This window comes from Phacochoerus africanus, chromosome 14 (genome assembly GCF_016906955.1).
Source record: "Phacochoerus africanus isolate WHEZ1 chromosome 14, ROS_Pafr_v1, whole genome shotgun sequence".
Classification (NCBI taxonomy): Eukaryota; Metazoa; Chordata; class Mammalia; order Artiodactyla; family Suidae; genus Phacochoerus; species Phacochoerus africanus.
In genome coordinates, this window is record NC_062557.1 from 17,693,270 (window position 1) to 17,710,173 (window position 16,904).

The following is a 16,904-nucleotide window of genomic DNA, read 5'->3' on the forward strand; positions in this document are numbered from 1 at the left end:
AGGAACTACCATAGGCCATAAAAATAAATAAAATAAAATAAATAGTAGGTTTATGTGGATCAATACGAATAACACCCAGAAGTACAATATCTATTTTTTTAATCTAGTAAATTTTATTTAATCTACCTTGTCATTTCTTACTTTTTCTTATTTTTGTTGATGGTAAAAATAAATGTTAAACATTGCCTTTATAACAATCCTTCTACTGCAAATCTACTTGTCACGAGCTTTATCATTTTAGTTCAACACAAAGGGGTTTTCTCCCCTGCTTCCCTACATCCCATTAAGTTCTTGTTCATACTCAGACCTTTAGCCACCTCAGCTCCACTGGGCCCTGGTAGCTTAGTGCTAGTCTAATAACTAATCACAACTCTTCAGACAGTCCCAGAACCAATTCAGTTTTACAGTTCATCCCTAGTTCTACATTGTTTTTTGCTTCAAATATCTTTTTACCACTCAGCATACCAAGAAAAGGTAATTACTAACCGTTTACTATCTGGGTCGAAAGAACTCCTTGGTAAATATTACTTTTAAGTTGATTTACAAATCATTTACAAAAGTATTTAATAAGAGCTTAAATATGGCAAACCAAATTTTTATTCCGTATTTTCCTGGGTTCGAAGCTATCTATCAATTGATCTATCAGTCAATAGATATATACCCAAAATGGGCAGGAGCCTCTGAATGTATAACTGTTCATCAGTTGTCATGCATGAACTTGTATGTACCAATTCTAAATTTCAAATACATCCATAATACTTTCCAGCCTATTATTACTTCTGCTGCTTCTATTTGCGTCATCAAGACAATATTTTGAAAATTTTTCTTTAAAAAAATCTTTGGCTTATAATTTTGTTAAGATGGCCATCAGACACTCCATAATTACAAAATATTTTCAGTTTTAGATTTGTTCACATCTTTTAGAATGTCCAATCTGATTTTTTTTTAATGTCTATATCACCTGTTGCCTTTAACATCTGCCTTCAACATCTGTTGACTAGATACTATATCAGGGAAATTCTGATGCATAGATAAAATAAAAGATAAAAAATATTGTCTTCTTCTTTAGAAAAATGAGATAGCCTAGCTGGTCAATTTTTTTTTTTTTTTTTTGCTTTTTAAGGCCACACTAGCCACATATGGAGATTCCTAGGCTAGAGGCTGAATCAGAGCTACAGCTGCTGGCTTTACGCCACAGCTGCAGAAACATTAGATCCAAGCCATGTCTGCGACCTACACCACAGCCCGTGGCAGTGCCGGATCCTTAACCCACTGAGCAAGGCCAGGGATCGAACCCGCCACCTCATGGTTCCTAGTTAGATTCATTTCCACTGTGCCACAACGGGAACTCCTCAAAAAATATTGCACAATGAAGACTTTCCGTTGAATAAGTAACTAGATGAAAACTCTATATTTTTTCTTTGTCCTTAGAAACATATTACTCAATCATTTTTGAGTTTGAGAAAATTCAAATATGGTACCGACATCTGAAGGCACATAGTCTGAGATTTTTCTTATAGAGATCCAGTTCACCATCTTCATTGGTTTCAAATGCCACTATCTCTTTGCATTCATTTTTGGATTCACCTAATAATTGTGAAATATTCTCTGTTGATAGTCTTTTCTTTGCCATTATGGCCAAGGAGCAAAGAAAATCTAAATTCTCACCTGTGTTCAGTTAAAACTAAAATTGGACAACAAAGATGATGTATGGTATCTCTAGACTTCTTTTATACCTTCTTGAGAGAAGATGCAATACTTTGGGTAAAACAATAAGAAAACTGACAGGTGATGTCATGTAATATTTATTTCACTATTGCATCATTCTCCAGAGCAATTCCACCATTCTTCCATTTTTTTTATTTTGCTAATCTTTTTTAGCCTAGTTAGGAATAACTGAGTAATGTTGACATAATTTCTAGACTGTCGAAATGGTATAATATTTAGATTTATAAAAAGATCCAGTGGACCCACATAGTGGTTGCAAGATAGAATGAATTTTATTTTATTTTTAAAAAATATGTTTTCCTTTTTGTTCCTGTGAAAGACTTCTAAGAAAAAATCATGAGATACCAGTCTTTATAAATAGCTGAAACTGCTTAACAAAATTAAAAACTGGAATTGTATTTCTAATAGACCCTGATGGTATACTGAGGATTAAACATTAGGTGCAGATGAGAAGCATTTTATAAAATCTGTGGTGATTGTTTCCACATGGCTGCATCGGTATCTTTGGTACTGTTTTTAAACTTGCAGACAGTTTAAGTATGACACTATTAATAATAAAACTGAGTTGGCAAAGAATTTCTAGGTAGATATTAATCATAGCCAGCTTTTTCTGATATACTTTTTTCAGTCCTTACATCTAGAAATGGCTCGGTATAGTCAGCTAATGACCCCATGGAGAGTATATGTGTGTTACATAATACAGAAAAGCATTGCTTCTGTGGTTCTGGACAGTCCAGGCTGACAAAGATGAACACTTGCATATAGGTCAAACTAGTTAAATATAGAACAGCCATTTTCTGAGGCTGTTGCCAGGGGCTCCACAGCATCAGCTCTGTTTCTATAGGGAAAAACTTTGCAGATGGTAAGAGCAGAGCTAGAAGTCAGTGAGTTGAAGAGGATTGATTGTGGAACTTTAAACTCTTTGGTAAAGGGTTTATTGATGATTCAGCGTTATTAATCCATGAACATTAATCTTGACATCTTACTCACCTGATTCTTAATTTATTGCAGTAAGAACTTGCCTTTATTTAAGTAACACACCTGTAGAAATTGGTGTTATTGTACTCACTAGATTGGGGGAAGGGACCTGATGACAGGTCCCAAGATTAGCAGGGTTCTGAAAAGGTCAGAATTGTACTGAATTATGTTTAGGGAAGATTGCTTCTGTGATCATTAAATCAAGCACAGAGTTCTTATTGTCCGTGGCTTCCCATCCACCTAGATGATTTTGGAGGTTGGACTGAGGAGGAAGTCATGGTTCCAGTGGCAACATAAGGCACATTGACAGCGAAATTCATACATTATAATAACTTTTTGTTTTATGCTATATTGACAGACAACCTTGAATAAAAATAATATAGCATCTCAATAGGTTTTCAGTCACAAACAGGAATGTCCTTGTTTTTCACTGAAGATGGCAAGAATTAATACTCTACTATGTAGAAATGTTTGGCAAGGGAGTTCCCGCTATGGTGCATTGGGTTAAGAATCTGACTCAGGGAGTTCCCATCGTGGCGCAGTGGAAACGAATCTGACTAGGAGCCATGAGGTTTCGGGTTCGATCCCTGGTCTTGCTCAGTGGGTTGAGGATCCGGCGTTGCCATGAGCTGTGGTGTAGGTTGCAGACGCGGCTCGGATCCCACATTGCTGTGGCTGTGGTGTAGGCCAGCAGCTCTGTAGCTCCAATTAGACTCCTAGCCTGGGAACCTCCATATGCCGCAGGTGCAGCCCTCAAAAGCCAAAAAAAAAAGGTTTGGCAAAGCTAAGGTTGTACTTCCAATTCCTCACCTCTATCTTTTCCACAGATGGTAAGGTGCATAGTTTTTGGTGTTGAATTTTTATAAGCAGCAAGCTATTGTCATCAGACATCTGTTCAATAAATATGATAATATTGAGACTTTTTCAGATTTTAATTTAGTTTTAAAACCTTTGAGAAAGAGCAATTTGTAAGTTATGTTCAGGAAAAATTGCAGTGAAATCTAGTTAAATATTGGAAACCTTGATACACATGACTGTCATCTTGCATGGGAATGCGTTAAAGAATGAACATTATTCCAAGTAGTAAGTAATAGAAGTGTTGTAAGATACAGTATCTGTCTTTTATTTATTATTATGAAGGAGAACTGACTTTTGTGGTGTACAGTTTTATGAATTTTAACATACGTGTAGTTTCATGTAACCACCACCAAAATCTAGATGCAGAATGTTCACATCCCCTCCCCAAGTTCCCTCATCCTGTCCCTTTGCTGATAACTCCTAGTAACTACTCATCTGTTTTCCATCCCTAGAGTTTTGTCTTTCGAATGTCATATTAATTGGATCATAGTATGGGACCTTTTGAGACTGGCTCAGCATATTGCCTTTGAGATTCATCCAAGTTGTCATATGTATCAAATGTCCCTTTTTACTGTTGAATAGTATCCTATGACATGGATGTACCACAGTTTTATCTCCTCACCCACTAGAGGGCATTTGACATTTGTTCTAGTTCGGGGCAATTATGAGCAGAACTGCTATAAATCAAGGAGTGGAATTAGTTGATCATACAGTGTTTTATCTGTATTTTTTTTAATTTAAAAAACCTTATATATTTAGATGACTTTAGATCAAATCCAGTTTCCTTCATGTACTTTTTAGAACCATTTTTCTTCCTACTTCATCTTTTGTCTTTGTCCTGTTTTCTTGATCCCCTTTTCTTTGGGTGGCCTTTATTGGCGTCATCTTCTGTTATTGTAGCACAGAATCTGTCTTGCTTTTGTATTCTTCCCGCTTAATGATGTGAGTCATCTTCCTACAGAATTTTGTTTGCTACAGTTTGTAAATGTTTAGTTTCTTTACTGTTTGTAAATGATTTTCAGATCTATGTTTCTGTCCTTTTTTTGTCCAGTTGTTTATATCTTGTTCTCTGGAGGACATTTCTAATTAGATTAGATGCCCTATTAACACTTTAATCTCATGGCAGAAACTTATAAAAAAAATTTCCATTCTGTCTTTTCCCTTCTGCAGCTTTCTTACCATGACTACAAATACATTTCTTATCTTTGTTGTAACTTCCCCTTTCCACTTGCAGGCTGTAATCAAACCTAGGACTTTGTTTTTTATTCATCAGCACCTCCATCACCAAAACTTTCTTACAGATTCTGTTTACCTCATTTATATACTATTGTTTCTCACTGACCTTCCAGCTACACATTTCTTTTTCCATCCTAAAGTCAGGGTTAAAATCATCTTATATAAAGAACATTCTCCTTTTGCAACTTTTATGTGTGTGGTTTTTCTCTGTTTCGGTAGAAAGGCCTACTTCTGGATTTCGGTCCCTGTCATGACAGTACTATAAATTTTGTTTCTCATCTTAGGTAAATTTTCTCATTTTTTTTTTTATAGGGCCTGAATTGCCTCTTGGCCTTTTGCTGAAGTGGCTTTTCATGCTTCTGAATTCTTATCTTTTAGGCCCTCTCTTTCTCCTTCTATATGTCTTTATTTGGGAATAATATCTCATACCCCAAAACAATTATACCTGTTATTTAAGAGGACACAAAGTTGTATTGTAGACGATATGACTGTCTATATAGAAAATTCAAAGGAATCAACTAAAAAAACATTGATGTTTGAAATGAGAGTAAAGTAGCCAGTTATAAAATAAATATACAGAAATTAATATCATTTCTTCATCTGTATGGTTTCTGAACTATAATGGAAAAGTCTAATTTACAGCTGCAATGAAAAAACAAATAATTAGGAATCTTTTTTTTTTTTGTCTTTTTAGGGCCACACCTACAGCATATGGAGGTTCCCAGACTAGGGGTCGACTCAAGCTGTAGCTGCTGACCTACACCACAGCCACAGCAACGCGGGATCCAAGCCGAATCTGCGACCTACACCACAGCTCACAGCAATGCCAGATCCTTAACCCACTGAGTGAGGCCAGGGATTGAACCCGAGTCCTCATGGATACTAGTCGGGTTCGTTAGCCACTGAGCCACGATGAGAACTCCCAGCAATCTTTTTTTTTTGGTCTTTTCTAGGGCCGCTCCCGCGGCATATGGAGGTTCCCAGGCTAGGGGTCTAATCGGAGCTGTAGCCACTAGCCTACGCCAGAGCCACAGCAACGCGGGATCCGAGCCGCGTCTGCAACCTACACCACAGCTCACGGCAACGCCGGATCGTTAACCCACTGAGCAAGGGCAGGGACTGAACCCGCAACCTCATGGTTCCTAGTCGGATTCGTTAACTACTGCGCCACGACGGGAACTCCCAGCAATCTTTATAAAGGAATTCATATGACAAAATGACAAAACTATTGGGGACACAAGAGACTTGAATAACTGGAGAGACATAGTCTTCCTAAGAACTGAATATGCTATAAAGATGTTAGTACTTCCTAAACTAATTTAGAGATTGAATGTCATCCCAATCAAACTTGGCTTTTTTGTTTGTTTTTTACTTTTATTTTTTTGTTTGTTTTTAATTGGGAAGGTTGTTTTTACTTTAGTAGAATGATTCTAATAATCACCCAGAAGTAAACATGGTTGAAAGTAGCCAAGACAGTTATATAAAAGGAGACCGTGTAGCGGGAAGAACTTGCCCAGACCACGACTGTGGTCCGTAGTGTAGTCATCTAGCGTATGTGACAGTGTAAAGCCTGAAGAAATGGCATCTCAATGAAGAAAGGATTGTTTAGTCAACAGTGTTGAATCAGTTATCTTTTTGAAGAACTGCTTGGATTCTTGCTTCACTTATACCATATACAGAAATAAAACTCAAGATAGAATAAAGAATTTTGTGTAAAGTAAAAACTGACAAGAGGAGAAAATCTGGGTGACTGCCAGTGTCTATAATGGGGGAGGATTTTAAGGGTAAAAGTAATGGAAAACATCATAAAAATAAAAGTCGATCATGTTAGCTATTTAAATAGTAAAAATATGTTTTCTTTTCTTTCTTTTTTTTGGGGGGGTGGGGGGAGCCATACCCATGGCATATGGAGGTTCGTAGGCTAGGGGTTGAATCAGAGCTATAGCTGCTGGCCTACACCACAGCCACAGCAATGCTGGATCCGAGCTGCATCTGCAGCCTACACCACAGCTCTTGGCAATGCCAGATCCTTAACCCACTGAGCGAGGCCAGAGATTGAACCTGCGTCCTCATGGATGCTAGTTGGATTCATTTCCGCTGAACAGAGAGAGAGAAGGGAGGGAGGGAGGGAGGAAAAGAAAGAGAAAGAGAGAGAGAGAGAAAGAGAAAGAAAGAGGAAGAAAGAAAAGAGAGAGGAAGAAAGAAAAGAGAGAAAGAAAGAGAGAGGAAGAAAGAAAAGAGAGGAAGAAAGAAAAGAGAGGAAGAAAGAAGAGAGAGAAAGAAAAGAGAGAGAGGAAGAAAGAAGGAAAGAAATACAAACAGACAGGCCTGCTTGACTGTGTTATACTTTTTTCTTTTTGGCCTCACCCATGGCATGTAGAAGTTCCTGGGCCAGAAATTGAACCCATCCCATAGCAGTGACTCGAGCTGCAGCATTGACAATGCCAGATCCTTAACCTGCTGAGCTGCAGGGTAACTACGAATGTGGTTGGGGGATTTTTTGGTGTTTTTGTTTTTTGTTTTGCTTCTTAGGGCCAAACCTGTGGCATATGGAAGTTCCCAGGCTAGGAATCAAATTGGAGCTGCAGCTGCTGGCCCATGCCATAGCCACAGCAACTTGGGATCCAAGCCTCGTCTGACCTACCCTACAGCTCACAGCAATGCCTATTCCCCAACACACTGAGCGAGGCCAGGGATTGAACCTGTATCCTCATGAATACTGGTCATATTTGTAACCCACTGAGCCATAACAGGAACTCCACTGACTATGTTTTTTTTTTGTTTTTTTGTTTTTTTTTTTGTTTTTTTTTTTTTTTGCCATTTCTTGGGCTGCTCCCGCAGCATATGGAGGTTCCCAGACTAGGGGTCTAATCAGAGTCGTAGCTGCCAGCTTATGCCAGAGCCATAGCAGTGCGGGATCCGAGCCGCGTCTGCAACCTACACCACAGCTCATGGCAACGCCAGATCGTTAACCCACTGAGCAAGGGCAGGGATCGAACCCGCAACCTCATGGTTCCTTGTCGGATTCGTTAACCATTGCGCCACTACGGGAACTCCCTATGTTCTTTTTATAAGTTGTGTCTGTTCTTATTTTACTCTTCAGAAGAAGTGATCTGTTTTCATATAGTATAACTGAATATGAATCAAGTTCAGTACCTTCTCCTGTTTGCCCAATACCCAGTCCACCTCTGGGTGGGGTTACTCTTTAGCTGTATAATAGGCCAAACATTAATCCTACCATTTTTGGGGCCATACGCTCACCCAAACTCAAGGAAAATGGGAAGGAGTTGCCATTCATTGACTTAAATGCTTAAGAATTGTATCAAAGAGTGTTATAGGAAATGTGTGTGAATGAGTAGTCAGTTATGATGAACTGTTCTCTTTTATCAGCATATGATGTGTATTTTTGTTTTGTGTGTATTAAATATGAAGCTCTAGAATGCCTCTTCAGTTTGTAGGATTCTGAGACTGGCTTCCAACATCTTTGGGAGAGCAACAACCATGATTATTCTTGATATATTTATTAGTCAAATGGAGTGAGAGATTTGTTTAGCTTTTTTGGTTAGTTTAATAATATATTCAAATTATGACCTTTAATGTAATTTCTTCCCTTATTAGCTTGGTGCTAATAGTGGTTTGCACATCATCATCTTTGATGAAATTGATGCCATCTGCAAGCAGAGAGGGAGCATGGCTGGCAGCACGGGAGTTCATGATACCGTCGTCAACCAGTTGCTGTCCAAAATTGATGGGGTAGAGCAGCTGAACAACATCTTAGTCATTGGTATGTTTGCTTAATTTAAAAAGTACTGTGATTTCAAAAACATTAGATGCATAGGTTCTGAGTTAAGGTTTGTGTAGCTTGTAATTATTTTATTTGCCAGTGTTTCCAAACTAGAATCAAGTGATATTGAAGAGTTTCACTATTTTAATGTCTAGTCTTAATAGGACAAATGAGTTCCCACTGTGGCTCAGTGGTAATGAACCTGACTAGTATCCATGAGAACAGGGGTTGGATCCCTGGCCCCGCTCAGTGGGTTAAGGATCCAGTGTTGCCATGAGCTGTGATGTGGGTCACAGATGCAGCTTGGATCTGGCGTTGCTCTGGCTGTGGCGTAGGCTGGCAGCTGCAGCTCCAATTCAATACCTAACCTCAGAACTTCCATATGTCTTGGGTATGGCCCCAAAAAGAAAAACAAATAGGACAAATGAAAGATGGGTTTTAGTGACTCATGGCTTTAATAATCTTAGAGCTCACAGATGAAAAAGGTAGCACAGTGTAATGCAGTGGTTTTCAAACTGAGTCCTGTAGGCCTCCAGAGGTCCTCAGAGGTGCTTGAGGGCTGTGTAGGCCTAGGATTGAGCTTCAGATCATGCATCCCTATTATAACTTCTTTTTTTTTTTTCACGGCTTTATGTGCTCAAGTCTTTTTTAAGATGGGCTTTTTTTTTTTTTGGCCTTCAAGCCGCGTCTGTGACTGACACCACAGCTCACGGCAACGCCGGATCCTTAACCCACTGAGCGAGGCCAGGGATCGAACACCCTCATGGTTCCTAGTCGGATTCATTAACCACTGAGCCACGACGGGAACTCCTGACGGGAACGCTTATTTTTGAACTCATCATTTGTCTGTTGTTTTAACGCCTGTGCTCAGGAATGACCAACCGACCAGATCTGATAGATGAGGCTCTTCTTCGACCTGGAAGACTGGAAGTTAAAATGGAAATAGGTAAGTATATCACGAGAAGCAGATATTTACATGCTTGAGGACGTACCAGAAAAATACTAGGATTATACTGCTCTGTATTTTATGTTCAATTTTATCAGGCTTACCAGATGAGAAAGGTCGGCTGCAGATCCTTCACATCCACACGGCAAGGAATGAGAGGGCATCAGTTACTCTCTGCTGACGTAGACATTAAAGAACTGGCTGTGGAGACCAAGAACTTCAGCGGCGCTGAACTGGAGGGTCTGGTGCGAGCAGCACAGTCCACTGCCATGAACAGACACATAAAGGTCAGTGAAATCAACTAACAGATTAGACGTCTCCAGCCCTATAAATGCCATGCCAGGATTCCTTCTCTTTCCTTTCCGACTTTCAAAGGCTAGGGTAATAGTCGTGGTTAAAGGTACAGGGATTCATTGTCAACTGCTAAATCTTCAGAGTAGCTGGAGAAGAGATAACGGTAGCATCTGCTCCCTGGTGACCACCGACCCGCTTACCTTGGGTTGATGCTGTTTGATACAGACATGTGAAGACGAAGATTTTGAAAAGGTTTTTTTGTTTGTTTGTTTTTGTTTTGTTTTTTGTCTTTTTATCTTTTCTAGGGCCACACCCAGGGCATATGGAGGTTCCCAGACTAGGGGTCCAATTGGAGCTGTAGCTGCCAGCCTACATCAGAGCCACAACAACATGGGATCTGAGCCGCGTCTGCAACCTACACCACAGCTCACAGCAATGCTGGATCCTTAACCCACTGAGCAATACCAGGGATCAAACACCCTCACGGTTCCTAGTCAGATTCGTTAACCACTGAGCCACGACAGGAACTCCGGAAGAGTTTTTTAAACACTTGTGCTGTGTTGACGTGCAACATGTCATAGGAAGCTGGATTTTCTGCATGCTAGCATTATAGGGGCTGCTTCATTAAGAACATATACTGAATACCTGCTGTTTTCAAGGTATTAAGCTGGAGACATGAAGATAATAAAGCATGACCTCTTCCCACAAGGAGTGCAGAGTCAGAGAAATGGACATGTTTGCAAATTAGTACAATAATGTGTTGATACTTTGGTAGAAATACATACCAGGGCACTTTTTTTTTTTTTTTTTTTAAGTAAACCAAGTATTTTATTCAGTCACAGATTTGAAGTGGGGTTGGTACTTTTGCTTTAGATGTGGCTGGATCCAGGAACTCAGAGGATGTCACCATGTGGCTTTCTTCATCTTTCATTCATTCACCTGCATGGGCTGCATCTAGGCATATGCCACTCAATTGTGCTAAGGTGGCCACTGGCTGCTCCAGGTCAACACCATAATGTCTCAGCAACAGCAGGAAAGAGAGAATACATCTGCAGTTACTCCAGCTGAAAGCTGAGAATTGGCTTTTATTAATTCTGATTGGGTCACATGACCATATCTGAGCCAGTCATTATGCTTATGGAATATAAATTTTTTTCTTTTTTAAAAAATGGAATTCCTGTCGTGGCGCAATAGGAACCATGAGGTTGCGGGTTCAGTCCCTGCCCTTGCTCCGTGGGTTAACAATCCGGCATTGCCGTGAGCTGTGGTGTAGGTTGCAGACGAGGCTCGGATCCCGAGTTGCTGTGGCTCTGGTGTAGGCCGGTGGCTACAGCTCCGATTGGACCCCTAGCCTGGGAATCTCCATATGCCGTGGGAGCGGCCCAAGAAATAGCAAAAAGACAAAAATAAATAAATAAATAAAGTAAAAAAAAAAAACAACCAAGGTACTTTTATTTTGGTAGATGTTTGATAAAGTTCATTTGATCCTTCACCATGCCTTCTCTTCAGGTTTTAGTTACCACCTATAGATAGATGACTCACAGATTTATGGCTCATCTCTTAAATGTATCTTTCTCCCACTTTTTGATTTATATACCACATATCTCTCCCTGGTCTCAAAAATTCATATTCCAAAACCAAATTCACTTAAAAAAATAAAAATAAAAATAAAAAAACTACTTTCTTTCCTGTCCCTACTTCTTTGTTCACCTCAATCTCCCAGGCTTAAAACTCCAAAATTATCTTTGATTTTTACCACTCTACTGTGTCTTATATCAAGCTCTTTGCCAAATTTTTTCAATTCTGTCTCGTCCGTAGTTTTCAGTTCTAATTGCTACTACCTGTCTTCTGTTTTATTAATCTTCCTGTTTCCTCCCATTCTATTCTTCAGACACTTGCTGTGACTCACCAGGCTCTATAGGTCTGACCCTAAACTGACCTTTCCAGGTATTCTCCATACACGTTAGCCAAACTGTCATCAGATAGTAACATATTTTTCTGCTTCTCTGCTGTTGCTGTTTTTTTTCTTCACCCACAAACTTTAACCCTCCATGTTTACTTATCTTGTCAATGCCTGGCTCATGTACCAACACTTTATTTAAATTTCTTCTGTTTCTCCCTTTCAAGAATGATGTATTCTTTTTCTTCTTGAAATAGTAATATATCATTTATGATCCTGCTGTTGACTTTGGTTCAGTAGATTTATTTAGCACATACTCTATGCTAGACAGTATGCCAGGGCACAGAGCCTACCCTTGAGCAACTCCCAATCTGATCCTCCATGTGCAGTACAAGCAAGGTAAGGAAGTGCAAAGGTGTCAAGTATAATCAACTTGTGTGGCGAGAGGAGCCTTCATGGAGGAATTTCTGGGTGGATGAGTCTCCTCGTGGGGTCAGGCATTTTAGGCAGAAAGAACAACATATGCAAAGGAGCAGAGACACGCAGTAGCGTGGTATGTTAGGGCAATTCAGTATTGCTTCAGCATAAAATGTAGGGAAGGGGAGGTAGAGATGTGGGGATAAGTCAGGAGACTAAAGCAGGGGGTGGAGCACAAAGAGCCTTTTTTGCAACACTAAGAAGTATGGCCCTCTTTTCTGTGAGTAGTGCTGAGCCATTGAAGAGGTTCAGGAATGGCAGTGACGTAGTGTTAAAACATAAGCTCATGCTGGCAGCTGTGTCAAGTGCAGTATTTAGGGGAGTGAAGTTGGTGACACAAGGCAAGAGAGGGGAACGTGTATGACAATTCATGCAGGAAATAATAACAGCCTGAACAGTCGGGTTGAGTATGTTTTATTTGGATACAGCCTGTCAATGGCTCTAAGCCAAGGATCGGGAAACTGTGGCCTGTTTTTGTAAATAAAGTTTTTTGGAACACACTCACACCCATTCATTTATGTATTGTCTGTGGCTGCTTTCATGCTACAATGGCAGAGTTGAGTATTTGTAACAGAGACTGCGTGGCCCACAAAGCCTAAAATATTTCAAATTAGTAAACTTATATGTGTATTCTGAATCAAACCATCTCTAAGTCAGAATTTCACCATATAAAATTGACTTTGATCTTGCTTAAGAATGTCATACTGGAAGAGGCCACTTTAGACAAGGGGGTAAACCTCTTTAAAATACTGGAGACCCAGTGGAAGGAGGATACTAGTACTACTGCAGGGGGGAAGAAGAATGCCAAAGATCTGGATAGTGTGGGAAATATGGCATTGGATCCTTTATAGGGTGGATCCACTCTTGTCGTTCAGCCATTCTTTCTCCATGCCATAAAGTGTCTTAGTGAGAAGTGATGGTGAGAGCTCCCCTTGTGGCTCAGTGGGTGAAGAACCTGACATAATGTCCATGAGGATACAGTTCGATCCCTGGCCTCACTCAGTGGATTAAGGATCTGGCGTTGCCGCAAGCTGCTGCATGGGTTGCAGGTGTGGCTGGGATCCGTCTTTGCTGTGGCTGTGGCGTAGGCCTGGCAGCTGCAGCTCCAATTCGGCCCCTAGCTTGGGAACTCCCACCTGCCACAGGTGCGACCATGAAAAGAAAAAAAGTGATGGTGACTTCAAGAAATATTATATAAATGATGTGAAAATTATTCTCCACCATACCTATCTTTTACCTCAGACCACATCAGTGCTTCTTGATACTATAATCCACAACAACTAGTTTATTAGTTACCAGATTTTTCATGTGCATTGGGCACTGGATTTTTCTCTTATTTAGTCATTTGTTATTTTTATCACAATAATCTTACCCCCAAAATATCTCTAAGCCACTGTCTCACTAGGAAACATGCTTTCTTTAAGCATGTGCTAGATTTATATACACATGAGGCAGTATGGAACAGTGGAACAATCACAGATTTTTGTAGTTAGAAGGTGTGGATATGCATTACAGTTCCTTCTGTTTTCTTTTTATCTGATCTGTCAGGGGGAAATAACTACCTGTTTCATTGGGTTTTGGGGAAAATGAAATCAAATACTATTTATGGAAGTGCCTTCCAAACTATATAAATGTTTATTGTTATTGTGATTTTATTATTATTGGCTGATTTAAGATATCATATACATCCTTTTCTGAGTTTTCTGATCTCTATTGATTATTTCCAGTTATAATTTTCCTAATTTAAAGCTAAAATGTTGGATTTCCTTTGTGGCCCAGAGGGTTAAGGATCCGCTATTGTCACTGCAGTGGCTTCGGTTTGATCCTTGGCCCAGAAATTTGCACATGCCGTGGGTGTGGCCAAAAAAAAAAAAAAAGCTAAAATGTTCATTACCACTGTACAGAGTATATTATCCTTTAGATTTGCAAGTAAGAAGTGGTACAAATAGTGGACATTATTTCCCTCACTTTTTCCATGTGGTTATCTTTAAACTTCAGGTGATGCATGCGGCCTTGTGATCAACACCTTTTGTCCCAAACAGCTTTTAATTTTTTTAGAGTATCTATGGAATGTCTAATGCAAGGGGACTTTGCGGGAAGAGAAAGATGTCTAAGATACTAATAACCTCACTGCCAAAAAAAAAAAAAAGAGAGAAAGAATACTAACATTGACTTTCTTTTCTGTATTTTAAAAAAACCTGCATTGGCTAGGTCTTTAAATACTGTTTTCCCTGCAAGACTCTTCCTCAGATGAACAAAAGGCACACAGTTTTGGTAGTCTCGTTGCTGTACATGTTCATAACTTTATTAGTAGTGATTGCTGAATAAGTATTTGATTTGAAACGTATGATTTTAAATCGGTATAGAACCTGTACACACATTCATGTGTTTGTTATGATGCTCTCTCTCTGTACTATAAAAAGCCATTATAGTGATGTTTTGCTTTTCAAAAGAAATTAAAGTCAGGTGGGATAAGTTAAACAAGTCTTCCCCCTTTAACTGTTTTTTCAGGTTTTCTGAAACAAGGGGAAAAATCCACTCATAAACACCTGATGTCCAAGTCATTTGTGCTTGAACAACCATGTTTGTGGTCAATCAAAATTCATATGACATTTGGGTGTTTTTATCTTGAAAGCGATTTATGCTTCAGGTAAAGAAGATTCATGACCCAAATTTCTTCTGCTCTAATTTGTTATAAGGAAATAAATTGAGGACACACACACGCACACGTTACAGTCGAATCAAAGTTGATTTGTGTTTGTAGAATTTCAATAAGATTGTTTCTTATTTTCAGTAGAATTTTGATTGATTAAGGTCATTCTACCCTTAATTTGAGAGGAATGATAAGAACTTTGAAAGGTCAGATTTAAAAGGTTATGAAATTTAAGGGTGACCACTGGATATTTGCTGGTGTTGAAATACAAGTTTATTAGTTTCTGCAGGTATAAGCTGAAAGATGTTGCCTCTTCTATATTGATTAGCTGCTATAAATAAAATGTGGGAACAAATTGCACTAATTTAGGCAAGTAAGTAAAAGTTTTCTGAAGAAGTAAAAATTCAGCATTAGGTATTTTTAAAATAAGATTTTATGATCTTGATAAAATTGTAAAAGTTAACTAAGAGAAGTCAGAAAACTTATTTTAATGAATACACAGGACATTTTTATAATTTTAATATTGATTATTTACAATTAGGTAACTTTGAAAATTTCTGGAGTGTCCGAAAAAACTTACTCTAAAAAAATTATCCCCTAGCCATCTTAGTTCACTTTAATTCATTGAGTGAGTCCTTTTTTAGTAGTTAAAAAAAAAAAGTTTCATACCAGCTTCAGTCCTGAAATCTATCATAATTTTTGATAAATGTTGAAAGGTAGACAAGATTTCCCCTTCATTTGCTATGTTTCTATCATTTGAATTCAGCTTCACTCTAAGAGAAAGTCATAGTAGTATTTCATAACACTCTTAGGAAAATGCTTGCCTGTGCCTCCCTGTGTACATACGAGAATCCTTTTCTGTGGTAGATAGCCAGAAGTATTTTTGAAGACATGGTTACAGGTTACATTGTCTTCTAGTTTCTGGTGTTTATTCTGGTTCCTTTGCAGGTGACCTGTTTTTGCCTGTCAAAAAGATTCTAAAAATTTCTCTTCACCTTCTGTACTCTGATAGTTTACAGCAGTGTGTCTAGGCAGATATGGGTTTCTTTGCATTGACCCTGACCACTCACTGAAACCTTTAAATTGCAGAGATACACCTTTCTTCAACTGTAGAAAAATGTTTTTCTTCTTTTCTTGTTTTTTTCTCCAGATGACTTTAAAACTTCCAGGTATATGTTCCATGCTTTTTAGCCTTTTTCTCTCACTTTCTATCATTTCATGGGGAGCAGGAAGGGAGATAAATGTGTCTGTTTGCCATCTTTATCCAGTTTTCTGACCGAGTTCTTTTTATCTCATAAGGCAAGACTGACTTTTTCCAAAATGTCTGTCATTTTATTTGTCTCAGCAGTCAGTTCCTAAAGGAACATGACTCATATTTTATAATAATCTTTGGAAGGTTGATATTGCTTAACACACTTTTGTTTTATAGTCAGATTTTTTGGAAGATATGTTTTTTAAAAACCTGTAGTACCATTTTAAAAATTAGACTCACTTGCCTGATGCTATTGGGAGAGAGCCCAATCGCATTAAAAAGTGCGTTGGTATCTCAATCACTCATCAGGTCCAGGCAGCTCCAGGTGCTGATAAAGGCCTTGATGCTTCTCCAGATGTCTCTTCTAAGTGTTAGCTCCAGGTGCAGTAAGCAGAATATTTGGAGCGGGCACATAGATTCTCAAGCACACAATATGAGTAAAAATCAAAGTTGTAGGTCTTTGGTCCCCTAGAATAATGGTTTACGAATCTGGTTGAGCATTAGAAGCACCTGTTCACTTAACAAAACTATAAATGCCTGGACCCTCTGTTGGACCTGTTTAATCAAAATCCTGAAGGGTGGGGCTGAGCACCTGTATGTATCCGTAAAGACTCTAGAGGTTATTCTGATATGTAGTCAAGGATGAGAACCACTGTTCTTAGAGACCTTCTCCATATATTTTCTCTGCCAAGTGCCTCATTTTGAAAAAAAAAATGGCTATCCAGTGTTTTTTGGTAAAGATGTGTTGTAATTTACCTAACTGGTTCTCTTTTCATGGACATTGCAGTCTTCTGCTAT

At 38.9% G+C, this 16,904-nt stretch overlaps 1 protein-coding gene across 1 annotated transcript in view; it reads left to right on the forward strand.

Moving 5' to 3' along the window:
* The window catches only part of NSF (N-ethylmaleimide sensitive factor, vesicle fusing ATPase), a 164,566-nt gene that overhangs the window by 96,774 nt on the left and 50,888 nt on the right, over positions 1–16,904 (forward strand). The window contains 4 exon segments of the mRNA XM_047756839.1: positions 8,419–8,584; positions 9,456–9,530; positions 9,629–9,681; positions 9,683–9,817. Of these exon segments, the coding sequence (XP_047612795.1) occupies positions 8,419–8,584; positions 9,456–9,530; positions 9,629–9,681; positions 9,683–9,817 (429 nt within the window).